The sequence below is a fragment of the Talpa europaea genome (genome assembly GCF_964194135.1).
Source record: "Talpa europaea genome assembly, chromosome: 16".
Classification (NCBI taxonomy): Eukaryota; Metazoa; Chordata; class Mammalia; order Eulipotyphla; family Talpidae; genus Talpa; species Talpa europaea.
In genome coordinates, this window is record NC_140084.1 from 50753107 (window position 1) to 50780285 (window position 27179).

Consider the following 27179-nt stretch of genomic DNA (forward strand, 5'->3'; position numbering starts at 1 on the left):
GAATTCTGTGACCTGGTTGGTACAGCCGTGACTTAAAATTCGAGCTTTTACTAAAATACTAAAATTGCAACCAATTGCTTGGCGTGAAAGAATAACACATGCTCAGAACTCACCGCCTCATGGCTGTGCTCTCATCCATGTCCTTGAGGTTATTTATATTCGTTTTATTTGTCTGAAAGAATTATGATTTTAATGCAATAATTAAAAAATAAAATAAAACGGACAGACTAGGACCAAGGGCCACCTGCCTGTTTTTTGTTAATAAAGTTTTATTAGATCCAAGACCTGGATTAGGGTGAGGCCCAGTTGTCCGAGAGCAGGGTCAAATTTTGTCTTTAATCTTTCAATATTTTGTTCATTGTGGGGTTTGTTTGTTTTAAATTTTTGTTTATTTATGCATATAGGAACTGGGGTGTAGGCCAGAGGTGCAGGTGGGTGACAGGATTCCCCAGAGACAGGGTGGGGAACAGAACAGGCAGACTGACTGAAATCCACTGCTGAGAGGAGCAGCGGGGAGACAGGAGAGGTCTGCTGTACCCTGTGGGTCAGCTCCCTGCCCAGGGATGGAACTCGCGCTGCAGTGGCTTCACTGCCCATAGCTTGATAGCACTGTGTCTTTAACCCTTTGCCACCAGGGAGGCCCTGTTGTTGTTGTTGTTGTTTTCATTAATCTATATTTTTAAACTATTGCATTGAAATAGTATTTATCTCGATTACTGGGGTTTGTTTTGCTTGCTTTGCCTTAAATGTTGGGGCCTTTGTGCTGGCCCTAGGATTTCACGATGCTGTGCCAGGATGCCCCTCTTCTCAACTCTGTATTCACTTTGGTAGTTAGAACTCAGGCATGGTGGGGAGGTTTCACCACAGACTTGGGCACACGACACAGCAGGGCCCCAGAAAGTTGGCGAGAGCCAGGGCGGGTAACACGCCAACCCCTCTCTTGCCTCCGTGTCTGTATCTTTTTGTTCCCTCCCTTGAACATCATCCTCATCCTCCCCCCGGAGACGTCCAGTCCATCCTCCCGGCCCCAGATTCCTCTGCATTCTGCTGCTGTCTTCCCGGCAGAGCAGCCACACATGCTGGCCACAGTCCATGCTGTGTCTCCCACTACTCCCACTATTTGGGGGGGCTTCTGGGTGTGACCTTTGGTGTGGACTACACCCTTTCTGACTGGGTAGCCCAAGTCAGGTGACTTAACCTACCTGTGCATTCCACAAGGGCAGACACTCAGGTGAGATGCATCTTGGGGTCACCCCAGCACCATCCCAGAGTATCCAGGAACCTGGGGCCCCTGCCTCCCCTACCCACCATGCTATATGACCTTAGACAATCAGTGGCTTTTCTACACCTTGGTTATCTGCTCTGTAGAATGGGATGGCAGCTAGTGGCTGGCAGGGGTGTGGCAGGTTGCAAGGAGACATATCTGCCCCCGGGGACTGTCCTGGGCCCTGGGAAAGAAGTGAAGGCTGGGGTCAGCAGTCCCTGCAGAACAGGGTGGCCAATCATAGTTCCTCCCCAGCCAGCCCTGTGTCTGCAGGATCCCGAAGCCTGGCTTCCTGCCGTGAGGTCAATACCGCTCATCCCTATAACCACCACTGTAGTGGTAGTTCCAGATCTTTCTAGCCAACCCATTAACCAACCAGTCATTCTCCATTTCTCCTTCTCAGGTCTCTGGAAACCATGACTCTTAATGTTCCATCTGAATGGACTTGTCGCTTCTGGACACCTCACAAAAGGCAGTCCCATGTGTGTTGCCTCTGTGTCTGACTTTGCACTCACAGTTATGTCTTCAAAGTTCATCCATGAATCAGGACTCCATGCTTTTTGATGACCAAGTAATATTCCATCGAATTTCCCCTCATCTTTGCAAGGCTTGTTCCTTCTCATCATTCAAATCACAGCCCAAACATATGTCTTCAGGGACCTGTCCCTGACCACCCTTCCTAAATTACCTCAGCCCTTGCTGGTACTTTCCCAGCACAGGCGCCATTGCCATTTGTAATGGTAGTTACCCCTCAGCAGTCTGCTTTCTTGTGGAGACACTAACTAGGAGCCAAATATTATCCTCTGATTCAGAACAGATCCAATCCCAGGATTTAGAGACATTTCCTGTCTAGGTGCTCCTGAGCAGGCCTCATTAATTTCCTAATGCACAATTTCCTTCGGTGTTAACTGGGACGAATAATCACGTCTGTTTCACGGGGTTACTGTGAGGGTCACCACCAGCAGCTGTAGCAGCAACAGCAATACCACATAGTGCTCTCTTCATCAACACACCCTCCATTCACTCACCCTTGGAAATCACTGAATTCCATGGGAGTCTTTTTTTCAATCTCATGGATGTGATACTCTGTGCAACTTTTCTGATTCCCCTTTAGCTGCCAGGAAGCTCACAGGCAAGCTTGTGCTCTGCTATTTTCCTTCTCACGTGGGAGTGCGTTTTGCATTTTTACTCACCCTGCTGCTTTAGAGAGCTGTCCTGCCAAATTTCATGAACTTTTTTCTGCCACCTGAAATGTCGCCTGGGAGGAGATGAGGGAGAAGCTACTGAGGTGACCGCCGTTGGGAGGGTCCGCCGGGGAGGCAGAATTTGCTCAGAGGGAGGTTGCACCTGCATAGCTCTTGTTCTCTCTTCCTGTCTCTGGAAATTTTATTCCCAGACTTTGCCTAACTACTCTCTTTCCTGGATGAGAATAAGTTCCTTGGAGGCCACGTCTGCGTCATTATTTGGGGGCTGCCAGCACTCAGTAAAAGCTGACGTGGAGATGACCTGGAGGACTGCTGAGTGCTGGAAGGTAGGCAGAGAGGGAGGGAGGGAGGGAGGAAGAGGCAGAGGGTGCGACACATGGGTATGAAAATCTATGTAAACCACGGGCAAAGGAGCGGGCAAGTTCAGGAGTAAGTGGGTGACCCCTCTTGGCCGCGCTGCGAAGTTGCGTAGCCTTCTCGCTCCCTGTTGTTTCAGGGGAGGAAAGGAGTGGGTGAGTGGGGAGAGTGTGGATGAGGAGTGCGTGGGCAGGTGAGTGTTCCTCCATGTGTTTGCCGAAGGCAGCCCTGCCGCGCCCAGGAGATGAGGCTGCCCCCTCCCTCCTTCCCCCTCCCCCAAGGAGCACCTGGCCCAGGCCACCAGAGTTGCTGAGTATTTATTTGGTCCCAGGAGCAGTGCAGGAATGACACCGGGCACAGGGGTGGGTGATCCTGGGTAGGAAGAGGGGCGCTGGGTGTCAAGGGGACAGGCCGGGGTCATTGATTGTCAAAGCAGAGGGCGGGACCCAGGCTGGGGGGAGTCTGCTCCCCTCCCCCCAGGGGCCCCTAGGACTTGTGGGCGAGTGTGGTAGGGGAGTTGGCAAATGACCGTGATTGGCATAACAGATGACGGCAGGGAGTTGCCAAGTGACCATGACTGGTATGGTGGGGTGAGAAGGCAGGAGTAGAGAGGGGTGAGTGGGGGCGAAGGCTTAAGGAGGGGCAGGGCTTGGCCAGGGGTTGGGGGTCAGGGTGCAGGTGGTGGTCTCACCCGGTCAGGGGGCCGCAGGGAGTGCCACTGGGCGATGGGCCTCCGGGGGTTGGCAAGCATGTCTGCCCAGTGCCGCAGGCCAGCCCCACCGGCTGCCGTGCCCACCGCCACCCGCCCAATGGCCTCGTTCTTGCCCAGCTTGTCGTAGTCCAGCACGGTCAGCTCCACCTGGACCTTCTGGGGTGGGCAGAGGAAGGAAGCAGCAGAGGGGTCCGTGTCACTGCTCAGGAGACTATCTCTCGCTACTAGAGCTTAGGCCCGGCGAGGCCCCTTAAGCCACCTGAGGCCTCAGCCTAGGGGTGGTAGGGGTGGCGGGGTGGGAGGGTGGGGGGGGCGGGGAAGGACTCGGGTGTCCTCCTAAGCAGGCTGGGCCACCCTTGGAGACCCTGCAGTGGGGGGACGGGCCAGGCTTGGCTAGGCCCTGCTCACAGACAGTTTGGGGGTCTCTGTTTGTAAGCATGGTTACCGGCGGGTGGGGGGGGTGCCCTGATTTCACTTGTGGGCTGTGCAACCTGAACTCCTTTGGGGTGGGGCTGTCCTGGCCTTCCAAGAGGAAACAGACTGAGAACACACCTCAGACCCCAGGACTGGGCTTCTAGGGGCTGCTGAGGCTCGGGAATCTCCCTTTTCCAGCAGCTGGGCTTTCTAGGGGCCAGGCCTGGAGGCTGCTGGGACAGAGGCCAACCTGGCATCGCGGGCGGCCCCAGCTCACCTGGACCTGGTCGCAGGGCACCTCGAAGCTGAAGGCCTCGTTGTAATAGGGGTTCAGAGTGTTCTTCTTGATGGTCGTTTTCTTTTTCCTCATCTTTTTACCGCCCTGCAGCAGGTGAACCTTGACGTACGGGTCTGGGAAGAGGGACAGGGAGTCTTGCCGCGGCCCCCACAGAGCACACGGGTCCTCCTCGCTCCACACCCGAATTGAACCTCTACCCTCCCAAGGGGGCTGCACCGCCCTCTCCGTCAAGCGACACTGGGGCGGAAACCCCCGACCCTTAGCCAGAGGAACCCCGCCCCCCTTTTCCGTGCTTCCCGCACACCCGACAGTCCTGCCACGTCCATCTTCTTGAGGTTCTTCGCCTCCAGGACGATGACGGTGAGCTTCCCGGCCGTGGGGACGTAGCGGAGGGAGAAGCAGATGTCCCCCAGCTTCTCCTGCTGAGGTGGGAGGGGACGGTCACCGCCCGCCCCAGCGCACCCTCCTGCCTCCCTCCCCCGCCCGCCGAGCACTGGCCCGATGGGGCCCCGCCCCCGCACGTGCTGCGCAGGGGCGGGGCTGCTGGCAGGCCTGGGCGCTGATTGGCCGGGGCTGGGGGCGGGCCCAGCCGTGGGCGGGGCCTCACGTGCTTACCTCCTCCCGCGGGGCCGCCCGCAGCTCCCGCCAGGCCTGCACCGGGCGACCCAGGTCCACCGAGCTCATGGGGACCCGCACCTCCCCGATGGCGTCGTTGCGGGAGAAGCGGTCGAAGTCGTACACAGCCATGACGAGCACTCTCCCCCCCAACTCCACGTAAGGGACCTTGGGGTGCGGGGAGAGCGCACAGGTGGAAACCCGAGAGGAAGTGGGACCCAGCCGTCCAGGCAGAAGGCATCGAGGGGGACGGCGAGGGTCCAAAGGGACAGCTGGGGTCGGGGGAGTCTATGTAACCCAAATAGGGAAGTCCTGGAATCAACGGGAACCCCAATAATTGCCCAAGGACCAAGAGAGCAGCCCAAGGGTCATGGTGCCCCAGCTGGACAACCCAGGGGCCAGTGGGACAGTCCCCAGAGCTGGCAACTGCCAGCTGAACTGTGGCAGCCTCCAGGAAAAGCTGAAAGGGGTCGGCCTTCCCCGCCCTCCCACTGCCCCCGCCATGTTCCAAGGAGTAAGTGTTGATGGAGCAGCACAGAGCACGGAGGACAGCAACTCACCTTGAATGCAAAGGTCTCCCCAAAGTGTGGGTTCAGCGTCTGCCTGTGCACCTTGGTCTCGTGCCGCCTCCGCTTGTCTGGCAGCAGGTAGACTCGCACGTAGGGGTCAGAGGAGCCACCCAGGTCCAAGGCCGCCAGCCCCTCAGCTTTTAAGATGCCCACCATCAGCTGTACAGAAATGGGAGGGTCGGCCCTAGTCTTAGTTTCCCTGTGGAGTCACCTCTAAAAGAGGCTAGACTCCCTGGGATCCCTTCTTCCCCACACCTACCTGGCCACTCTGGAAGTCATAATCCAGTGAGTACTGCAGACGTCCTAGCTCATGCTTCTCTGCCATCGGCTGTCCTAGCCCAGATGGCACCGGCTCCAGCTCCTCCACTTCTGGCTGCACCTTAACAAACCAGGAGCAAGGACAGGTGAGTTTTTCCCCTGATAGTGGAATCCTCCAGACCCAGAAGCCCAGGGAGACTCACAGGTCCCTCAGCTATTCCTGAGCACTTGCCGGTTAAGGAAAGTCTGTGTTTGATTACTGATGTCTGCCACAGGCAGGACATAACCATGGCAACACAATGGTGTAGGATAATTGTTGGTGTTTGATTAGTGATGTCTGTGATGGAGGAGGGTAGAGGTGTAATGCACAGGTATTGCTTGTCCAGCCTAGACTAGGAAAACAAGTGCTGGTAGTGTCCCATTGCCTACCGGAAGGAGGCAGGAAATTTCATTTCACAAGCTAATGGATGTATTGGGGTTGTTGACCAAATCTCCATGTTGATTAGTGATCTTGCCACAGCAAAACATGGAGAAATGCCATGTTTATTGCATATGTGACATTCTTACCCAGAACAACAATGTAAGATTTTTTACCCTAAGCCACCAATTTTCAAAATTTAGTGTGAATGAGAATTCCCCTGAGCAGTGTAGTAAACTGCATTCTCTTAAGAGGTTCTGATTCAGTAGGTCTGCACAGATCCAGAATTTGCTCTTTCACTGCTACTTGGCTTAAGGGATGGAAATGGGGGCTGGGATCCCTGGACCCTAAAGAGCATCCCTTATGGGTAATAATTATAAGAGCAATTTGTTGAGAAGGGAGGAGGGGGGAATACTGTTGATAGTTCGAGTATGAACCCGAGGCTCAGGATGGGATAGTGAATTTCTTAGGGTCACACAGCTGGGAAATGTCTTCTCTGAGTTGGAAGCCTAAGATTTCCTGGCCCCCAGATGAATGGCCTCTTTCAACCATGTTTCTTTCACCGCTTTCACACTAGCTTCCTCCCTCGTCTCCTCGCCCCAAATCTGTTCTCCGCATCCTGACATCCATCTGCCCCTGCTCCTCTGCTACTCCAAACCCTGATGGGGCTCCCCGTTGCCCCAGTTACTGCTGAGCTCCTGATGCAGTTAATTGTGCCTTGGGTACCAGCTCAGAGGCCACCTCCTTTGGGAATCCTTGGATCCACCAGGCAGTCAGATGGCCTCTCTGTGTCCCAAATGTCCACGCTGCCTCTGTGTGGCCCAGGCACCCCGCACTGCAAATATCCGTGTGTCTGATTTTCCCACCAGGGAGGAGGGAATTAAGTCTGGTCCACCTTCAGGTCCCCAGGCTCAGTTCAGGGCTGGGCACACAGGGGAGACTAGTGAGTAGGGTGGGTGTAGGAGGCCAGGAAGCCAGGACTGATGTTGCCAGGCCATGGGGAGGAGCAGAGAGGCAGGAAGGGGCAGGGCTGGGGGCTAGGCCGGGTCACACCTTGTCTATGTAATGCCGGCCCAGCTCCTTCACTTCCTGCAGGTGGACCTGGGCTTGGGCCTGGCTCTTCTTGCCCAAACGCCTTCCACAACGCTTCCGGTAGAGGCAGAAGCAGCAGCTCAAGACAAGGAAACTTGAGGCCAGCACGATGGTGGCCAGGGCCCAGGGTGGCACTGCGGAGGGTGAGGAGACAACAGCCATTGAAGCCCTGGGAAGCAATCTGGCAGATTCCATCAGGAGGGCACATGCAAGCTGGCCTTGTTTCCCTTCCAGCCACTTCCATTTTATTTCTTACCAGTGTTTTTCTTACCACTGATCTCGCCTATAAAGCGATTTGATTGCCTAATCTGGGCTCACACCATCCGGATGTTCTTGTCTACGAGTCCCTGCCTCCCACCTCCACTCTAATTTCTGTTCAGCCCCTAATGCTTTGAGAAGCCCTGCCTCCCCCGAGCCTCAGTTTCCCTATCTTTAAGAGACAGGAGGCCCTTCCATTCCCCAGTCCTGGATCCCATTCCGCTCTACACCCCTGGTATGGTTCTGGGGGGGAGAGGGTGTATTCTTGCAAGCAAGTTTGCATTTCTTGTAGATTTCAGTCCAGGATTCCGAAGATGATCCCAACCGGTTGCAGCACACCAACCCGAGGACACCCGTCTGAACCCCGCCCTGGGACTGGCCAGGGGGTCTTGCTCACCAGGACTGTGGCTGATACGACTTGAGTCAGGAGGCGTGTCGGGCGCTGGAGGCCCCGGGGTTGGAGGCTCCGGAAACATGGCGGCGGGATCTTAGGGTCCTTTCTGTGGAGGCACCCAAGCGCCCTGGCCCCCCGACACCCACCCGGTGTCTCCATTGGAGCCGCCGAACAACAAAGAACTCCAACTCCCATCGGCCCCCTGGGCGTCCGGCCACCCACGGGTCGGCCAGCCGCCGCGAGGCACGCTGGGGGTTGTAGTTTCAGGCTCCTCGCCACGGAGGGCGGGTCCGGGGTGGACGCGAGGTGGACACCCTCCCTCCGAGGCCCCCGCGGGAATCCCGTGGACGTCTGCTCCGCCCCGGGGCCGGAGCCGGAAGTGGGCCCGGGCTGGCGTGGGAACCCGCGCACCGGGTTGCCCAGAGCAACGGCTGGCTCCGCTCGGGCGGGGTGGGAGCTACACTGGTTACCCCGGCAACGGCCGGTTGCCACGGCAACGGGCGGGGCTGGCGCACGGAAACCCAGTCCCCACAGAGTAAGCTCGCGCCACCCGGGGGGCCCGAAGCCCAGACCCTGGGCTCCCCCGACCAGCCAGGGTGGGGCGGGGGCCGCTCCTGCCCTCTGGCCCGCGGAGCCGAGACTCGGTCCCCTCCCGCTCACCGGGGGGCCGGCGGGGGGCTCGGCCTGGCGTCTGTCCCGCGCCCCGCGAGCGCGGCCTGACCACCTGCCCCGCGGCGCGCTCGACTCCGAACCCGGGTCTGCGCGGTTTGCGTCCGCCCTCGCCCCTCCGGGGCCTGCCTGCGCTGCCCCCGCGCCTCCCTCCGCGCGGCCCCTCGTCTGGGCGCCGTCTCCTGGGGTCCCGCACCCCTCCCCCTGCCGCCCCCCCTTTGTCGCCACACCTGTCTCTAAAGCCCAGTCCCCCCGCTTCAGGCTCCAGCCTCCCGCTCCCTTTGTTGCTCCCTCCCAGCTTCTCCCGCTGCCAAGACCCCCCAAACCCGGTACCCCCGGGGATGGAAATGCGGGCGAGGCTTAGGGAGGGGGTCCCGGCAGTTCCTACCTGCTCGGTAGCCAGACCGGACCCTCCCGAGACGCGGTGGAGCCGGCCCCGCCCGGACCCCGCCCCCGCACGCGGGCGGGCGGCGCTGTCCCGGGTGCTGCCCGGGAGCTCGCGGGGCGGGGGCGAGGTGTGTGCGCGCCAGTGTGCGAGCGCGCGCGTGTGCGAGTGTGTCCTGTGCGCGCGCGAGTGTGTGCGAGTGTGAACGTGAGTGCGCCCGTGTGGGCGCGCGCGGGTGTCGGTTCTTTCTGGGTAGGTGGGGAGACCCGCTCCGCGCCTCGTCTGCCCCCAGCCAGGAGCCCCCTGAGCTCCTGCCAATACTGATCCCGGCCCCCGCACTGTCAGCCGCGCCGCCCAGCCATCTGGCATCCAGGCCCCCAGCTGGCTACTTCCCACGCTGCCCAAAGGACAGGTGCCAGGATACCGCGCCCCTTTTGGAGACCCAGCTCTCGGCTATCCAAAAGTCAGGTTCGGCATGAAAGTCCCGCATGTCAGCCCTGACACACCCTCCCTTAAGTTCCCTTGCCACCAGCCCAGGGGCCAGCTCCCGGAGCCGCGGCCACAGTGGCCAGGCCCTCTACCCAGACACCTTCTCGGAGACACTCCAGGGTCCGAACCTACACGTTTCAGGAGCAAAATTGTGGGTTCCTCTAACCTCCCTGGTCAGCTTCATTACCTAAACATTGGGAATCCACCCGGACCCCAATTATTTCCAGATTCAGAATTCCACCGGGGTAAGCATTCCAGCAATTCAAGACAGCGATTTAATAAATTATGGGGTAAAGGAAAAACTATGTACAGGCACTGGGGTGCAGGAAAACCTGGGATTCTAGAAGACTGATTTGGTTTCTGAAGGAAGAGGCAGAGTCCCGCCTGCCGTGGCTTCTGGGACAGCCAGAATTCCGGAGCCTGGGCGCAATGCAGCCTGTTCTCGGGGCTCCTGAGGTCGGGCCTCCAGCCCCTCCTTCAGAGAGCTAGGAAAGCCAAGCTCCACCCCTTTCCTTCAAGGAAGCCGAGTCCGGGATCCCAGGTCCCCCCGACGCTGGATGACAGCCCCCTGCCCTTTCCCGAGGAACAGGAGAAGACCGCAGCCTCCTCTCCCCGCAGGCCCGGGCCAGGACCCCGCCCTCAGCTCCGGCAGCCCCCAGAATGCGGCCTAAGCAGGGGCGGCTGGGGCTGGGCCTCGGGGGCCTAGATGGCGGTTATGTTCTCGTACAGCAGGTTCTCGTAGGTGATCTCCTTCTCGGCCGCGTGTGCGGCTGAGGCTTGCAGAAACTGCAGGATGCACTGGTGCAGGAAGACGTACTGGGCCTGGGGGGAGCCGGTGTGAGGGCCTCCCACCACCCTGCCCCGCCCCACCCCCGTGCCCAGGGAAGCCCTCACCTCTGTCTGCACCATCAGCGGTCGGCTCCCCCTCATTTTCTTCACGAAGTTAAAGGGCCCCACGAGGCCCTCGCCCTCCAGCTGCCGCAGAAGGACGTCCAGGGCGATGAGGGTGCCCGTGCGCCCCACACCAGCACTAGGCGGGAACAGACAGGGTCAGGCGTGGGAGGACCTGGGGGCGCCGGGAATCAGGGTGTCCGGCCGGGTCCGCGGCATCACGTGGAGAGCCCGGCTGAACCCCGAGAAGCACAGGCCCCAGCACCTGGCTGTCACACAGATCTTGCAACCAGAGCCGGGGCGCGAGACGCGACCATAGGGCCTGGTCCCGCAGGGCCTCGGCCTCCCTGTCAGTCCCAATAGCGTCTTCTCAAGTGGTCGCAGCCGCAGACACAGCCGCCCGTCACGGAGCTCACGGCGGCCTCTCAGGCTGCCAGTAGTTGGGGGTGGGGTTCCACCCAGGGTTTTCACCCCCCAGACCCCACACTTCTCGAGAGGGAACTGTGAGGACGAGCACCCAGGCCCGCGATCCCCCTCTGCCTGCTGGCTGTGGCTCGGATCCCCTCCAGCCGCAGCCCCAGGGCAAGTTCCTGGGGCACCGGCCTTTCGGGACAGGACGCCCAGGCAGCTAGGTGCTGGCTTCCCGGTGGCTTCCTGTTGGCCTGATGCACGTCCTAAGGCGACGGCACCAAGGGACGAGAAGGAGCTGACATCACTTGCCCACAGGGCGGGTGGGAGACGGGCCAGGCAGGTCCCTGGCCAGGCCGGGCAGTGACAGAGGCGGCCCAGCAGCACTTGGAGAGACATCATGTCAGCCTAAAGCTTCCGGCCCGTCCCCGGGGTCCCGCAGCAGCCTCTGTCCTGCCCCAGAGCGTGTCCCCCCGCAGTCACGCCCACCCTCCCCTGCCCCAGCACAGGTGCTGCTCCGGCCGGCGGGGCGGGGCGGGGGGAGCTCCCCCACTCTGGGTGCTCCGGCTGTCTCCAGGGGGCAGACGCTGAGTGGCCGTGGTGTCTGGCTCCCCTCCAGGTTTGGCCCTGTGCTGGGGACACCCTGAGGGGATGGGGCAGGGGCTCAGCAGAGAGCTTCAGGGCACACCCCTCCCGGACATCAGCCAGAAAGGAGCATGGGTTTGACCCGGACTGAGGCTTCCCGGGATCCTCCTCGGGTCTGCAGTGGGGGGACATCTTTGTGGAGCCGGAGGGAGCGTCGGAACCCAGCGAGACCGTGGGGGAGGCTCCCCACAGAGCCCCAGTGTCCGCTGCCACGAGCCCTATTTCCGAGCATGCTGGCATTTCAGGGACACCTCAGGGGAAGCAGCTGTGCGGCTGGCCCCGGCAGCCTCTCCCCCCCCACACCCCAGTGCTCCTGGGGCCTCGCCCCTTTCCTGTCCTCCCTCTCACCCCCCCCCAGCCTCCCCTGGGAGGTGGGACCCAGACACCGCCCAGCCCCGGGGCGCTCACCTGCAGTGCACAATGGGCGGGCCTCCCCCCACGGCCTCCTTCTCATTCTGGTTCAGCCACGCCCGGAGCACCTTCCAGAAGGCCAGCACGGTGTCGGGGGCGTGGGGCACGCCGTGGTCTGGCCAGGTCAGGTAATGGAACTGGCGCACGAACAGCTCCTTCTCCTCCCGCACCTGGGGGGACGGGCTGGGCTGTCTCCAGCTATTGGGGCACCCCATGGCACATCTCCATGCTGGGGGGGCAGGCGGGACTGGGGGCTCTGGGAGGGGCTTCCTGGAGCGGGGCGTGCAGGGCGGGCGGGGCTTACATGGCGGAGCTGCAGGCTGCGCACTGCCCAGTTGTCCGTCACCTCCTCGCCGGTCAGGGTCACCCGCAGGTCTCCGTGGGTACAGGGCTTGGTGTCGAGGGGCCAGTAGTGCTCGCACTTCACCTGGAGGAGGATGGGTCAGGGAACGGCAGGCCCTGAGCAGCCGCCCCCTCTGCCAAGGGCGCAGGAGGGGATCCCCCTCCCGGGGCAGGGCAGAACTGCCGGGCAGCCAGGCAGACCCCTTCCCAAGGCCGTGGGCCTCAGCGTCACCCCGCATGTGGATGAGGGGCCCGTGGGGCGGGGAGAGCTGGGGTCCTGCGGGAGGCCGGCCCCTCTGGGTGGGCACCCGGCGTCCTCACCCGCCCGGACTCGATGCAGTTGGTCAGCATAACCAGCGTGCGGCTCTGCTGCTCCCACACCAGGCGCCAGAAGTCGCCCACCGTCTGGGGCAGGGGCCCCTGGGTGGCAATGAACTCCTGGGAGCTAGAGAGACCCTGGGGAGGCGACAGATGAAGGGTGACCCCACGGCCAGCTCCTCCTGCCCGCCCCCCAGGGCCCCGCCCCGCCTCACCGGGATGAAGCTGGCGTTGATGTAGTCGGAGCCCGGCTCCCCGGAGACGGGTTTCAGGGCCACCCGCGACCAGTCGTCTAGGGAGAAGGCAGACCATGAGGACAGGGCCCAGGAGCAGCCTGGGGCGCGGCGGGGACCCAGGACAACAGCCGGGGCGTGTGGACTCGAGGGAGCGGGCCTGGGCAGGAGGCCTGTCCTCCGCGGGGCCGGGGCCGGGGCCGGGCGCTGGGACACAGCCGCGGGACTGAGCTCTCACAGGGCAGGACGTTCCTGTAGCGGTTCTTGGCGCTGTTTTCCGGGGCCGAGGCCACCGTCTGCGGCTGGTCCCGCACTACCAGGGCCAATTGCTGCGGTGGAGACAGAGGGGGGCTGAGCTTTCCCCACTGCCCCCAGAGAAACCTCGATGTCCCCTGGCCTTCCCTGGGACGCCCATCTACAGCTCTGGCACCCCAGAATTCTGCAGCACCGGGGGCATCTGGGGAGATTTGGGGGGCAGCAGGGACTGGAGAGGTAGGCCAGAGAGGTGTGTGGGCAGGCGCCTGCTTGGGGCTGACTTCGGGGAGTCACAGGCCAGCGGGCCCGGGCCCCGCAGCAGCTGCTCTGGAGCTCCCGGGCGGCTGCCCCACCTGGTACTGCTCCGCGAAGCCGCAGTTGCTGTCCTTCTCGTTCTCCTTGACGTGGCCCGCGAAGTCGGCGGCGGAGATGTTGGTGAGGAAGCTGGGGGACGGGTAAGGCCTTCAAGCGCCCTGCATCCTGAGCCCACAGGAGGCGAAGGGTCTGGCCTTTGTTTTTATACCCCCAAGACCTATTTACCTCGTGACTGGCTGTTTGGAGCTTTGGACCCCTGCCCCACCAGCCCCTCTCCTGCTCACACGGCCTCTGTCTGCTCCCCAGACTCTCGCTCAGCGCACGCCTGACAGCCCCCCCTGGCTGCCACAGATGGCAGCATCTCCTTTCTCGGGGCTGAGTAATACTCCATTGCAGACACTCGGTGCTTCCTTTGTCCACCCATCTGCTGCGGGGCGCAGAGGCTGTTCCTAGGGCGCGGCTATTTGAACTCTGCCGAGGTGAATCTGAGGGCGCGGGGATCTTGTCCAGACACTGATTTCAATTTCTCCGGAGAAAAACCCGGAATGGGAGGCTGGATCCAAAAAGGTGGTTTTGGTTTTTCAATCCACCTCTGGGTATGTACCCGAAAGAACCGAAAGCGGATCTCGGAGAGACATCCGTTCCTCATGGCCATAGCGGTGTTACCCGTGCTGGACAAGATGGCAGCTGCCACGTGTCCACCGGTGGACGGGGGACAAGCAGGCAGCCTGGCCCCAAAAGGAGTATTACTCAGCCTTGAAAACTAGGACACCCTGGGGAGAAGCTGCCATCCGAGGGTGATGACCCAGCTCCTGGAAGACAGAGCCCCAGCCACGTGGGTGAGCAGGAGGCACAGGAGCCAGCTGGTCCCCCTGTCCTGGCCAGTGCTGGCCCAGGGCGGCGGCAGCCCCAGACAACCTGCTTCCGGGCCAGGATCTGTTCCTCTGTAGTGAAAGTGGATACTGCTTGCTGGGGCCCGGTGACAGGAAGCCCTGCCTGCAGCAGGCGGGGGGAGGAGAGGAGCAGACAGGGCCACTGCACCGAAGGCCGCTGGGCCGCACCCGCTGGAGCAGTGAGGTGGCGAACGCATGTCGTGTGCATCTTACACAACTGAGCTTTCTTCACCTCGGCGCCCTCCCGCCCCGCGACCGCGCAGCTGCCCCCCTTTAGCTTTCTCCTTTTCCTAACAAGCCTGTCCTTTAAAATGCAAAAAATATTAACTCAGAAGAGAAGAAGGTGCTTCTTGTCCGCGGAGCTTCTCCCCTCCTGGGCTCCCTCCCACCACCCCCCCGGCCCCCAGGAACTCGCTCCCTCTTCATGTTCAGGAGTCTCCCGCCCTCGCTCCGGCCCGGAACCGTCTCTGAAGCCCCTCGACTCAGCCCCGGCGTCCACCCAGCCAGCGCCGCGCTCCAGCGGCTGCCTAAACCCACCCGCCCGCCTTCGAGGGCTGTCACAGCCCGGGAGCCCCTCGAGCCCACTCAAGCCGCGCACACCAGTCAGTCCTCGAGCCGCGCGCCCAGCCGGGCCCGTCCACGCCCGAGGAAAGCGCCAGAACGGCGCCCCAGCGGCCAGAGGCCCCGTCCATCCCGGGCCGCCCCGGCACCGCGTCCCTCCCCGCAGCGCTGGACCCTGCCCTGCGGGCCTCGCCTTCCCGGCAGAGCCGCGGGCTGAGCCTTGACCCGCAGGCTGCTCATGCAAAGCAGCGGCCGCCCTCGCCGCCTTCCGCTGGGCAGTGGCGGATCCACACTTCCCTTTCCAAAGTCCCGCTGTCTCCCTGGCGTCTTATCTCCCGTTCCAAAGGCCGCCCAGTCCACCCGCACGTGACCGCTCGGCCGCCGGTCCTGCCCACGGCCGCCGCACGCACACCCTGTCCCGAGTCTGCCCATCTCGGCACCCACACTTCTCACGGCTCGCCCTGGCCACAGGCCGCCCGGCCCCGCGCCTCTGGTGTCCGAGCCCGCGGGCAGCCCAAGTCCTTGCGGGCACCGCACGCCCCCCGTGTGCTGGAGGGCCGCCCGCCACCCGCACACGCGCAGAGGGCAGCGTCGTGGGAGCAGGCCCCACGCGCCCCACGCGGGGACAGGGCTGGTCAGCGCTGCCGGGAGGGTCCGGACAGGGGGGCGGCAGCGGGAAGCTGGATGTCGCCTTCCCTCCGGTGGCGCCTGCTCCAGGCCCGCTCAGCGCTTTCCTGGTCCCGCCCCGCCCCGCCCTGGCCCCGGCCCTGGGCCGCGGTGACTGCTGACCCAGACCAGCGGGTGCTGGGCACTGGCCAAGCCCTCCTGACGGCCGGTGGGCCCGCCGAACGCCCCTTCCGCGTCTGGAGCATCTCAAGCATCCGACAGGCATCAACAAGCACCCAAGACGCGCCCCCCGGGATGCTGCCCCAGCCCCTCCCCGCGCCCCAGCCTTCCCACTCGGCCTCTCGGGGGTCGGGACCCTCCCAGGCGCCAGCCCGTCTCCAGCCGCGCGTGTGGACACTCAGACGCCAGCCAGGCTGACCTGCTGCCCACTCCCTGCCACGCCGCAGGCCGTCTCCTCTCGCGGGCTCTGCTGCCCACGACTCCGCAGGCTGCTGAGGGAGACGCTGCGGGCGGCAAGAGCTGCCCTTTCGGTTCTCCACGACGCTTCCTCCGTCCCTTCCTGCCCGCCTGACTGTCTCGGTCTCTTCCAACCCTCCAACTCCCATCTCGGTCTAAAGCCGAAGCCCAACTCACAACTCCGAGGCCTGGCCAACGGGGCGGCCCCCACCCCCGAGCTCGGCCCCTGCTCCCCGCGGCCCAGGCTCAGCCTCGGACGCCGAGCTCTGCGCGCCTGCTGCCCCGCTGGCCAGGCAGAGGCGTCCTCCCGGGCTCAGCCAGAGCCTCCCAGGAGGGACACCGCGCCCGGCTCCGTGGGGCCGCCGTCCCCAAGACGCTGTCCGCGCCTCCTGCTCGCTGGCCTCACAGCCCTGCTGCCCGTCCACTCCCTGCGGTGGAGGACGCCCCTCGGGGCCGGGCTCTGCCGGCTCACGTCCCTGACCTGCCAGCGCCGGGCTGGGAAAGGCGCTCAGCTGTGATTATGCTGAAGGGGTCCGTGGGTCAGCAGAAGCCCCAGGGCTGAGGGATGAGGCTGAGGCCGTGCCAAGGCCACTTAGGGCGTGGGGACCCCGCAGCGCGGCCTTTGAGCCCTTCTCAAAAGTACTCAGAGAGCGCCTCCCCTGGTGGGGCAGCGGTTGAGCGCTGGGCTGTGAAGCTGCCCGCAGCCTCTGCAGCGCTGCCTGTTTGACCCCCCCCCCCCCCCCCCCCCCCCCCCCCGGCCGCCAGGCGAGGTTCCCACATGGTGCGCAGACCTCTCTTGTCGCGCTCGCTGCTCCCCTCAGCAGCGTCCTTCGGTCCTTCTGCCTGCTCTGCTCCCCGCTCTGGCTCTGGCGAATTCTCTCACCCTCCCGCGCTTCTGACTGTACCCAGTGCATGTATGAATAAATAAATAAATCTTTAAAAAAAAAAAAAAGTACGCAGAGGGATAGTGGCCTGACCCCGGCCCTCCAAGAGGCAACACCCACCTGATTCCATGGATACCCCCCGCGAATCTTGTGCTCACCTGAAGGCCGGGGTCCTGGGAGCCGACCTTGCACTCTTCATGCGCCAGGGAAGGAAGCTCCTGGGAGGGTCAGGGAGAGGCTGGAACCAGGGTCCCATCCTGCCTGCCCACCCCCCAGGATCAGCCGGCCGAGCCTCACCTCCTCTTCAGGAAGAAAACCAGCAGGAACACCAGGAGGAGCAGCAGGACCCCGCAAATGGAGCCCACGATGACCCCTGGGGGGGGGGTGGCAGAGCCGTGAGCCAAGAAGCCAAGCCCAGCCGGCCTGTCCCCAGCCTGTCCCCGCCTGACCAGCGGCCTGAGGTCTAGGGAGAGCGGGGGAGGGGGGCATGCGCCCCCAGCTTGGCACCAGCGTTCAGCTCCCGGAGCCCATGGTCCTTGGGTGACATGCCCTGGTCCTCCCCTGTGTGGCCAATCCCGGGGTCCACAGTGAGAGCAGCCCAGGGGGGTCCACACATAGGTCCCTGCGCTCCAGGGCGGGGCCCTGGCACATGGTGGGGGGCCGAGGCCGCGCCACACCCTAGGGCTGGCCACACAGCCCAACCCCATCCTCTGCTGGGCGGGAGCTGGCGTTCCTGCGCCCAGCGGCTCTTCCTCTGGGGGTCCTGGCCCAGGGGCCTCCCTACGGGGCTGCTGGGGCTGGCGGCGCTGAGCACTTGGGGCTGGGCCACCGCTCAGGCCCGTCCCGCCCCGGCCATGGATGGCCTCCAGCATGTCGGCCATGGGCTGGCGGAAGCTCCTGGGGCTGGCGTCTGGGGTGGCTCCGATGAGGCCCGGCCCGAGCGGCGACCTGTGTGAGCCCGGGGACCGCGCCGGGACAGGATGGAGCCGCGGAGGCCCAGAGCAGGCGGGACGGGGCCGAGCGCAGACAAGGGGCCGCCGGGGCTGGCCGGAGACCTGGGGCTCAGAGGTGCCGGCGCAAGGGGCAGCTGCTTCCACGGGCCAGCGCAGCGGCGCAGCCGGCAGGGCCGCGGCTCCCACAGGCAGCTGGCGCGGGGGCCCTGACGCCCCGGGCGGCCGCGGCGAGTCCGGCGCCGAGAAGACCCGCCCGGCCGCTCACCTGTGCTGTCCGTGTGGCAGGTCACGGCGGCGGACCAGGCCAGCTCCCCGTCCCACACGGTGGCCACGCGGGCCCGGTAGGGGCGCGCGGGCTGCAGCCCCGACACGTCCACGCCTCTCCCGCCGCAGGAGGAGTTGTCCTGGTCCGGGGGCAGGTGCCGCCCGTCCACCTCCAGGCGGAAGGCCTCGAAGCCGCCCAGGGGGCAGGACAAGACCAGCACCACGCCGGAGCCCCAGGGGGTGCTGTCGCAGGAGACGATGTTGGCCGGGGCCGGCGCTGGGGGAACAGGAGGCGTCGGCAGGGCTGGCGGGGTTGGCTGCCGCCCCCACCCCACCAGGGGCCCAGCTCCCGGAGACCAGACACCCATATTCCCTCTTCAAGGCACCGCGGGGCCAGCAAACTACAAGTCCCATGAGCCCCGGGACGCTGTGCCCCGCAGCGTGTGGAGCAGGGCCCCGCGGCCTGCTGGAACTTGTAGTCCACTCACGGTACCCAACCCAGCGAGCAAGCCCTGGCTGGCTCACCCGTGGACGCCTGCAGGATGTGGGGGGCGCCCAGCACGTCGTAGCTCTCAGCGCGCACACTGAAGGCATACGGTGTCCCGGGGGTCAGGCCCTCCACCCTGTACGACAGCTCAGTCGTGTTGTGGTAGTTGAGGGCCCACTGGACAATGTAGTTGTAGCGCGGCCCCGGGGGGCCCTCCGGAGCCTCCCACTGCAGCGTGACCCAGTAGTTGCTCCGAGTCTCGTTCCTCAGCCCTGTGACCTGGTTGGGAGCTGACAAGGGAGGACAGAGGCGCCCTAAGGGACGCACACATGGCCTGCCGCCCCCCAGCGGCGCTCGGGCACAAGGGTGGACAATAGGAGGCCTGGGCGGCCGACTCAGTTCGGCGGGGGCGGGGGCATGAGGCTCCATGGACATGTCCAGTCTCTCCTGGGGTCACCCTGAAGGTCCAGTCCAAGAGGCCTAAGGAGTCACACCCAGACTCCTTCCCTGAGGGGCGTCTGCCATGTGCACCGCCCCCCAAGCCAGGAGACAGGAGGGGAGAGGAGCAGGTGTGGCCTGGAGTCCTCACCTGTGTAATGGGTGATATTCGCTTCGCTGCCGTTCACCCCGTTCTTCTCAGCCCACACGGAAAACCCATACCGGGACGAGGGGGCCAGGCCCCCCACTGTGTGACTGGGGTGTGATGTGTTTTGGGTCCCGGCTTTGCCATCCTCTCCAGCCCACTGGACCCAGTAGGTGTAGTTCTGCCGGCCCTGGTCATCGGGGCTGGTCCAGCTGAGGTTGATGGAGTTGGGGGTCTGGGTCACCACACTCAGGTCCCCAACTATGTTGGGGGCTAGAAGTTGGGAAGAAAGACCAGAGTAGAAGGAGCAGAGCAGGAGGCACGCTCCGTGGCCATCTCTGGCCCTGAACCTTGCAGCCCGGCCCCACCACCTGTCCAGGAGATGGGGTGAGTGGCCTGGGCCGGGCTCCTGGGCTCTGAAGGACCCTGGCCACGAGGGTCTTGTAGGTGCCGGTTCAGGCTGAGTCGGGGGCCTGAGCGTGGCCCTGTCACGGCTCTGGGTGCTGACCCTCCCTCTACGCGCCGCATCTGGGCAGTAAGAGTCCAGGACAAGACAAGTCAGGGCTGGAGAGAGTCGAGGGTCCGAAGGGCCACATACTAAGGACCGCGTCCCCCAGAGCTCAGTGACTTGCCTTTGCCCAGACTCAGCCCAGGATGCTCAGCCTAGTTATGGTCCAGACACCCGCCCCCAGCTCAGGGGGCCATGGACGAGCCTGGACGTGGGCAGTCTCCCCAGGTCTCCCTGAAGGTCAGTCCAATGAGGCTGAGGCCCTACTGTGTGCAGATCGAAGTGGACTTAGGAAACCTTCCCCTGATGGGCATCTGTCATTGCAACCCCCCCCCCAGGGGAGAGAAGAGGAGAGGAGCAGGTGTGGCCTGGGGTCCTCACCTGTGTAATGGGTGATATTCACTTGGCTGCCCTTCATCCCATTCTTCTCAGCCCACACGGAAAACTCATACCGGGACGCGGGGGCCAGGCCCCCCACTGTGTGACTGGGGTGTGATGTGTTTTGGGTCCCGGCTTTGCCATCCTCTCCAGCCCACTGGACCCAGTAGGTGTAGTTCTGCCGGCCCTGGTCATCGGGGCTGGTCCAGCTGAGGGTGATGGAGGTGGGGGTCTGGGTCACCACCTTCAGGTCCCCAACTTTGTTGGGAACTAGAAATTAGGAAGAAAGACCAGAGTCAGAGGGAGCAGGTCAGGAGGACATTCAGTGGCCAGTTTTGGTTCTGAGCCTTCAGCCCAGCCCAGCACTGCTCCAGGCGATGGGGTGAGTGGGCTGGACCTGAACTCTAATGTGCAGCTGATCACGTGGATTTGCAAAATTCAGGTTCTTCTTCCCCCCCTAAGATTTATTCATTTTTGCTAGAAGAACTGGGGTACAGGCCAGAGGTGTTGGGGTGAGAGGAATCACCAGAGACAGAGTGGGGAGCAGAACAGGTGGATCCACTGAGATACACTGCTGAGGGGAGCCGCGGGGAGAAGGAGAGGTCTGCTGTGCCAAGTGGGTAGCTCCCTGGCCGGGGATCGAACTCAGGCCACAGTGGCTGGCGACTGCTAAGTGGAGCTGAGACTAACCCCTGCACCACCAGAGAGGCCCAAAATGCAGGTTCTGACAGAGAGCGGCCCTATGACCCGCTCTCAGGATGTGACCCTCCTCCACGCCCCTCACTGTAGTAGCAAGAGTCCAGACTAGCATTTTTCTACGAGGTTCAGCCATGAAGGACACCCTCCCCCAGGTCCAGCTACAGCACCAGCTCTGGGGGTGACGGGTCAGGGAGTCTCAACCCAGCTCCTGGGTTGAGCGCGTGAGCTTAGACCTGATTTACCACCACGGCCCTAACGGTCAGGGCCACAGTCACTGGCGGCGGCCATGGTGGGCTGTGGGGTCTGGGGCAGGGAGCTGGGCGCAGGCGCTGGGCTGTGGTCTGGACATCCCTCAAGGACCAGACAACTCAGGGACTGGGGAGACTTGGGGGCCCAGGGACCACATTCCACAGGACCGCGTCCCACAGAGCTCAGCGACTTGCCTTTGCCCTGTCTCAGCCCAGGATGCTGAGAGTCATCCCTGAATATCACGCTCTAGAAAGTTCTCCCCACAAGGTCCTAAGTCAGAGGTGGGTGGCAGGGGCCGTGGACGAGCCTGGACACGGCCAGTCTCTCCTGGGGTCACCCTGAAGGTCAGTCCAAGGGCCCAAAGGAGTCCCACGAGGACACCTTCCCTGTGGGGCGTCTGCCCTGTGCTCCCCCCGGTAGTGAAGAGGAGAGGAGCAGGTGTGGCCTGGGGTCCTCACCTGTGTAATGGGTGATATTCACTTCGCTGCCGTTCACCCCGTTCTTCTCAGCCCACACGGAAAACTCATACCGGGACGCGGGGGCCAGGCCCCCCACTGTGTGACTGGGGTGTGATGTGTTTTGGGTCCCGGCTTTGCCATCCTCTCCAGCCCACCGGACCCAGTAGGTGTAGTTCTGCTGGCCCCGGCCATCGGGGCTGGTCCAGCTGAGGGTGATGGAGGTGGGGGTCTGGGTCACCACACTCAGGTCCCCAACTTTGTTGGGGGCTAGAAGTTGGGAAGAAAGACCAGAGTAGAAGGAGCAGAGCAGGAGGCACGCTCCGTGGCCATCTCTGGCCCTGAACCTTGCAGCCCGGCCCCACCACCGGTCCAGGAGATGGGGTGAGTGGCCTGGGCCGGGCTCCTGGGCTCTGAGGGACCCTGGCCACGAGGGTCTTGTAGGTGCTGGTTCAGGCTGAGTCGGGGGCCTGAGCGTGGCCATGTCACCGGCTCTGGGTGCTGACCCTCCCTCTACGCGCCGCCTCTGGGCCGCAAGAGTCCACGACAAGACAAGTCAGGGCTGGGGAGAGTCGGGGTCCAAGAGGCCACATACTAAGGACCGCGGCCCCCAGAGCTCAGTGACTTGCCTTTGCCCAGACTCAGCCCAGGATGCTCAGCCTAGTTATGGTCCAGACACCCGCCCCCAGCTCAGGGGGCCATGGACGAGCCTGGACGTGGGCAGTCTCCCCAGGTCTCCCTGAAGGTCAGTCCAATGAGGCTGAGGCCCTACTGTGTGCAGATCGAAGTGGACTTAGGAAACCTTCCCCTGATGGGCATCTGTCATTGCAACCCCCCCCCCCAGGGGAGAGAAGAGGAGAGGAGCAGGTGTGGCCTGGGGTCCTCACCTGTGTAATGGGTGATATTCACTTCGCTGCCGTTCACCCCGTTCTTCTCAGCCCACACAGAAAACTCATACCGGGACGCGGGGGCCAGGCCCCCCACTGTGTGACTGGGGTGTGATGTGTTTTGGGTCCCGGCTTTGCCATCCTCTCCAGCCCACTGGACCCAGTAGGTGTAGTTCTGCCGGCCCTGGTCATCGGGGCTGGTCCAGCTGAGGGTGACGGAGGTGGGGGTCTGGGTCACCACACTCAGGTCCCCAACTATGTTGGGGGCTAGAAGTTGGGAAGAAAGACCAGAGTCAGAGGGAGCAGGTCAGGAGGACATTCAGTGGCCAGTTTTGGTTCTGAGCCTTCAGCCCAGCCCAGCACTGCTCCAGGCGATGGGGTGAGTGGGCTGGACCTGAACTCTAATGTGCAGCTGATCACGTGGATTTGCAAAATTCAGGTTCTTCTTCCCCCCCTAAGATTTATTCATTTTTGCTAGAAGAACTGGGGTACAGGCCAGAGGTGTTGGGGTGAGAGGAATCACCAGAGACAGAGTGGGGAGCAGAACAGGTGGATCCACTGAGATACACTGCTGAGGGGAGCCGCGGGGAGAAGGAGAGGTCTGCTGTGCCAAGTGGGTAGCTCCCTGGCCGGGGATCGAACTCAGGCCACAGTGGCTGGCGACTGCTAAGTGGAGCTGAGACTAACCCCTGCACCACCAGAGAGGCCCAAAATGCAGGTTCTGACAGAGAGCGGCCCTATGACCCGCTCTCGGGATGTGACCCTCCTCCACGCCCCTCACTGTAGTAGCAAGAGTCCAGACTAGCACTTTTCTACGAGGTTCAGCCATGAAGGACACCCTCCCCCAGGTCCAGCTACAGCACCAGCTCTGGGGGTGACGGGTCAGGGAGCCTCAACCCAGCTCCTGGGTTGAGCGCGTGAGCTTAGACCTGATTTACCACCACGGCCCTAACGGTCAGGGCCACAGTCACTGGCGGCGGCCATGGTGGGCTGTGGGGTCTGGGGCAGGGAGCTGGGCGCAGGCGCTGGGCTGTGGTCTGGACATCCCTCAAGGACCAGACAACTCAGGGACTGGGGAGACTTGGGGGCCCAGGGACCACATTCCACAGGACCGCGTCCCACAGAGCTCAGCGACTTGCCTTTGCCCTGTCTCAGCCCAGGATGCTGAGAGTCATCCCTGAATATCACGCTCTAGAAAGTTCTCCCCACAAGGTCCTAAGTCAGAGGTGGGTGGCAGGGGCCGTGGACGAGCCTGGACACGGCCAGTCTCTCCTGGGGTCACCCTGAAGGTCAGTCCAAGGGCCCAAAGGAGTCCCACGAGGACACCTTCCCTGTGGGGCGTCTGCCCTGTGCTCCCCCCGGTAGTGAAGAGGAGAGGAGCAGGTGTGGCCTGGGGTCCTCACCTGTGTAATGGGTGATATTCGCTTCGCTGCCGTTCACCCCGTTCTTCTCAGCCCACACGGAAAACTCATACCGGGACGCGGGGGCCAGGCCCCCCACTGTGTGACTGGGGTGTGATGTGTTTTGGGTCTCGGCTTTGCCATCCTCTCCAGCCCACCGGACCCAGTAGGTGTAGTTCTGCCGGCCCCGGCCATCGGGGCTGGTCCAGCTGAGGGTGATGGAGGTGGGGGTCTGGGTCACCACACTCAGGTCCCCAACTATGTTGGGGGCTAGAAATTGGGAAGAAAGACCAAAGTCAGGGGGAGCAGACAGTGGGGACTGTCCTGCCATTTTGGCCCCCAGTCCCGCCCTCACCCCTGAACCAGGAGATGGGGTGAGAGGGCTGGACCCAAACTCTTATGTGCCACTCACCAGGGGGGACCTTATCCAAGGACAGGCTCCCCCCTGAGGAATGAGGGGGCGCTGAGTGTGCGCTGTCACCAGCTCTGGGTGCTGACCCTCCCTCTACGCACCGCACTGGAGCAGCAAGAGTCCGGCACTTTCCAGCAGAGCTGGAGGACACCCTCCCCTGGGTCCAGCTACAGGCCAGCCCTGCGGGCGACGCGTCAGGGAGCCTCAACCCGGCTCCGGAGCACGTGCGCTGAGACCTGATTTGCCACCGCGGCCGTAACGGGCAGGGCCACAGGCGCTGGCGGCGGCCATGGTGGGCTGTGGGGCAGGGAGCTGGGCGCAGGCGCTGGGCTGTGGTCTGGACGTCCCTCAAGGACCAGACAACTCGGGGCCTAGGGGTGCAGTCGGGGGTCTGAGGAGCCACATTCCAGGCAAGCTAACCCCAGGGGTTTGGCCTCTAATCATCCCTAGTTTCCTACAAGAGCCACCCGTAGCATTTGTGGCATTCTAGCACGTTCTGCACTGACCCTGCCGGTCAGAGCCTAGGGCCCACGGGTGTTCCCCATCATTCCTCGAGTTTGGGTGTCCCTGGGGGGACAGGAGGGCAGCACCTGCTGCTGCCGGTGTCTCACCTGTGCTGGCTTCCATGGCTGTCTCCTGGGACCTGTTTTCACCCTGTTCCACCCACACATGAAACTGGTACATGGTCCCAGGCTGCAGCTGGTCGGCGGTGCAGCTGGTGTCCGTCGTGTTCCGCACCTGAGCTGTGCTGCCCGGTCCACTCCACTGCACCCCGTAGGAGTAGTTCCCGCCCTGGCCAGCGGGGGCGTCCCACCCGAGGGTGATGGACGTGAGGGTCTGCTCCTCCACCCTCAGGTTAGCGACGGGTTGGAGGTCTGAGCGAGGAAGACGTGCTGGTCAGCTCCCGCCGTCCCCCGCTCCCCTGGCTAGGGCCCGGAGGACCCCATCAGCCCCTACCCTGGACCGCCCAGCCCTCCGGGAACCCCGGAGGCCCCGGGGAGAGAGGACCCGCCGCGCCCTGAGCTCAGGAGAGGTCACTCACCCTGGGCGCAGGTCCAGCAGCACAGGCCCTGGGAGAGGAGCTGGCATGAGAACAGGCCCGGGGAGGGGCCGCGCCCAGGCCAGCTGGCGTCTGCAGCCCCAGTCCGGCTGTGGGGTGGGAGGGTCCGGCATGGCCTCCCCCAGGGGGCCACCCTCCGAGGTCTTTCCCGTGTGTGTTGGGGGTGGGGGGCTGGGTGGGGCGGGGATCGCGGGGAGGGAGCTGGGCCTGGAGCCACGGACAAGGCCGAGATAGGACAAGGCCGAGATAGGACAAGGCGGAGATCAACGAAGAGCTTTCACTTCCTGAAAAACACGCCTGGGAGACTCACCAGGGCGGCAGCACCCAGACTTGGGCGCTCACCCCCTTGTCTGAGGCGGGCTGGGGGGCTGGACTCCAGGGTACGTGGGGGGGTCCGGTGGCTGGACTCTGGGGTCCAAGGGAGGAGGCGGGGGTCTGGATGCACAAGTCCGATGGAGGCATCTGGGGCCCGGACCCCCGCGTTTGAGGAAGGAAGGGTCTGGGGGTCTCTGGGGAGGAGTCTGGGGCTGCATCTTGGCTTTCCCAGCACCCTGTCCTGCTGAGACCGGAGTTTACTCTCTGCTGACCTGGCCGCGCTGAGTCCAGGCGTCAGGCTCCCCAACAGTCCCCGCAGCCCTGAAAGCAGCTCCCTCTTCAGGAATCCTCCCGGGAACCCAGGCCCAGAGACACCCCCCACCCCCCTCCACCCCCATGCCCCTGCTCTGTACCCAGGCCCGGGGGGGGGGGGGGGGGCCTCCAGAGCCCTCCCTGAGCCCTGCTGGCCAGGACTGGGCACTCACCAGCAGCACCAGGCTCCCCCAGGCCCTGCGGCCCCCGCCGGCCCCTGTCATGTCTCCAGGCTCTGAGGAGGAACCAGGAGTCCCAGCCCCGGACCTTCCACCTGCTGGACTTTAAACGCAGGCATTTCCCCTTCCAGCCCCATGTGAGGTGCGGGCGGGCGGGGCAGGAGGAGGAAGTGCTGCTCCGGAGAGCCCTGCCCCACCCCTCACCTGGGGATCCTGTCCCCAGGCAGGTCCCCTCTCCAACCCCAACTTGACCATGAGGCGCCCCCAGCCAGCGGCCTCTGCCCTGCTGCTGTGGGCTGCAGCTCCAGGCAGAGCCAGGTCACTCACTGCCTAGCTCTCGGGCCACTGGGCCCGATCAGGCCGGGGTGGACACTGGCCCTCAGCCAGCTCTCACCTGCTCGGCCCCTTGGCCTCCCCCACCTCCCAGTAGCGGGGAGCCGGGGCGCCTCCTGGTCACTGCCCAGCCAGCTCCTCTGCTCCCCCATCACCACGTAGATCAGAGGTGGCCCGGGTCGGGCAAGGCTGACACCCGCCGGTGGGTGGTGTTTCATCCACACCCAGACATCGCTCCCTGCGGCCTTGACCGGGAAGCTGGGCGGTGGTCACGGTCTAGCACAAGGGCCGAGGCCCCGACCGCATGAGAGGACCCGAGAGCTGAGTGGGTGAGCCGGCTCAGCCCCCGCAGCACCTTCACCCTGGTCAGCCCCAGGCCCCGGCTTGGGCGTCTCACTTGTGAGCCAGGCTGATTTGAAGTATTCTCCCTCACGTTTGATGGGAAAGGCGGGCACCTCTGGGTCGGGCTACACAGGGCGGGTTGGAGGACACTGGCCAGTGTCCCCGAGTGTGGACACAGCCTAGTCAGGCTCAGCGGGCAGGTGGTGCAGGCGCGCCAGATGCCATGCTGAGCAACACACCTGCACGGGCTATCAACACCCCCACCGTTCCGCCCCTTAGATGAACCGCCACGGGCACAAGCCCTCAAATCCATACTTTGTCCTTTTTCACGGCTGAGTAATACTCTACGGCAGGATGGCCCTGGTGTGTCGCTTAGGGCCGGGTACAGGCCGACCAGCGCGGCGGCATTCTGCTGGGGTGCAACACCGAGGCCGTTCCACAGGCCCACCTGGGGCAGCCCCGCAACCCGGATGGTGCATCCACTGGGAAGGACCACCTGTATGGCCCATCGCTGACCAGAATGTGCTGACGTGACACGCGACACACAACTGGGTGCAAGTGTTTATGCGATCACGGTTGACGGGCAGGACGTGTCCACTGTTGGCCGCCACGAGCAGCGCTGCGCAGCAGTCATCGTCCGTCTGGCCGTGCGGTCTCCGTGTCCGTGCGAGCCCGGCACAGGCAGGCGCCAATGTCTCCCGGCCTCTGGGGCCTTCCCTGCTTGGGC

At 63.5% G+C, this 27179-nt stretch overlaps 2 protein-coding genes across 2 annotated transcripts; both read right to left on the reverse strand.

Moving 5' to 3' along the window:
• Positions 1 to 3493: 3493 nt before the first annotated feature.
• Positions 3494 to 7936, reverse strand: SYT5 (synaptotagmin 5; the record flags this gene model as incomplete). Its single annotated transcript, XM_084258026.1, has 8 exons — positions 3494 to 3694; positions 4230 to 4363; positions 4555 to 4672; positions 4866 to 5033; positions 5426 to 5593; positions 5694 to 5813; positions 7164 to 7336; positions 7858 to 7936. The coding sequence occupies 8 exons, from the start codon at positions 7934 to 7936 to the stop codon at positions 3494 to 3496; spliced, it is 1161 nt and encodes a 386-aa protein (XP_084114152.1).
• Positions 7937 to 10099: 2163 nt separating this feature from the next.
• Positions 10100 to 25822, reverse strand: PTPRH (protein tyrosine phosphatase receptor type H; the record flags this gene model as incomplete). Its single annotated transcript, XM_084257055.1, has 21 exons — positions 10100 to 10219; positions 10292 to 10427; positions 11750 to 11922; positions 12057 to 12179; positions 12416 to 12550; positions 12628 to 12704; positions 12884 to 12974; positions 13254 to 13344; positions 16934 to 17009; positions 17144 to 17197; positions 17421 to 17546; positions 17855 to 18130; positions 18379 to 18630; positions 18930 to 19196; positions 19813 to 20079; positions 21153 to 21635; positions 22100 to 22366; positions 23503 to 23769; positions 24523 to 24761; positions 25282 to 25433; positions 25772 to 25822. 21 exons carry the CDS (start codon positions 25820 to 25822, stop codon positions 10100 to 10102), a joined length of 3723 nt encoding a protein of 1240 aa, XP_084113181.1.
• Between the last annotated feature and the right edge of the window lie 1357 nt (positions 25823 to 27179).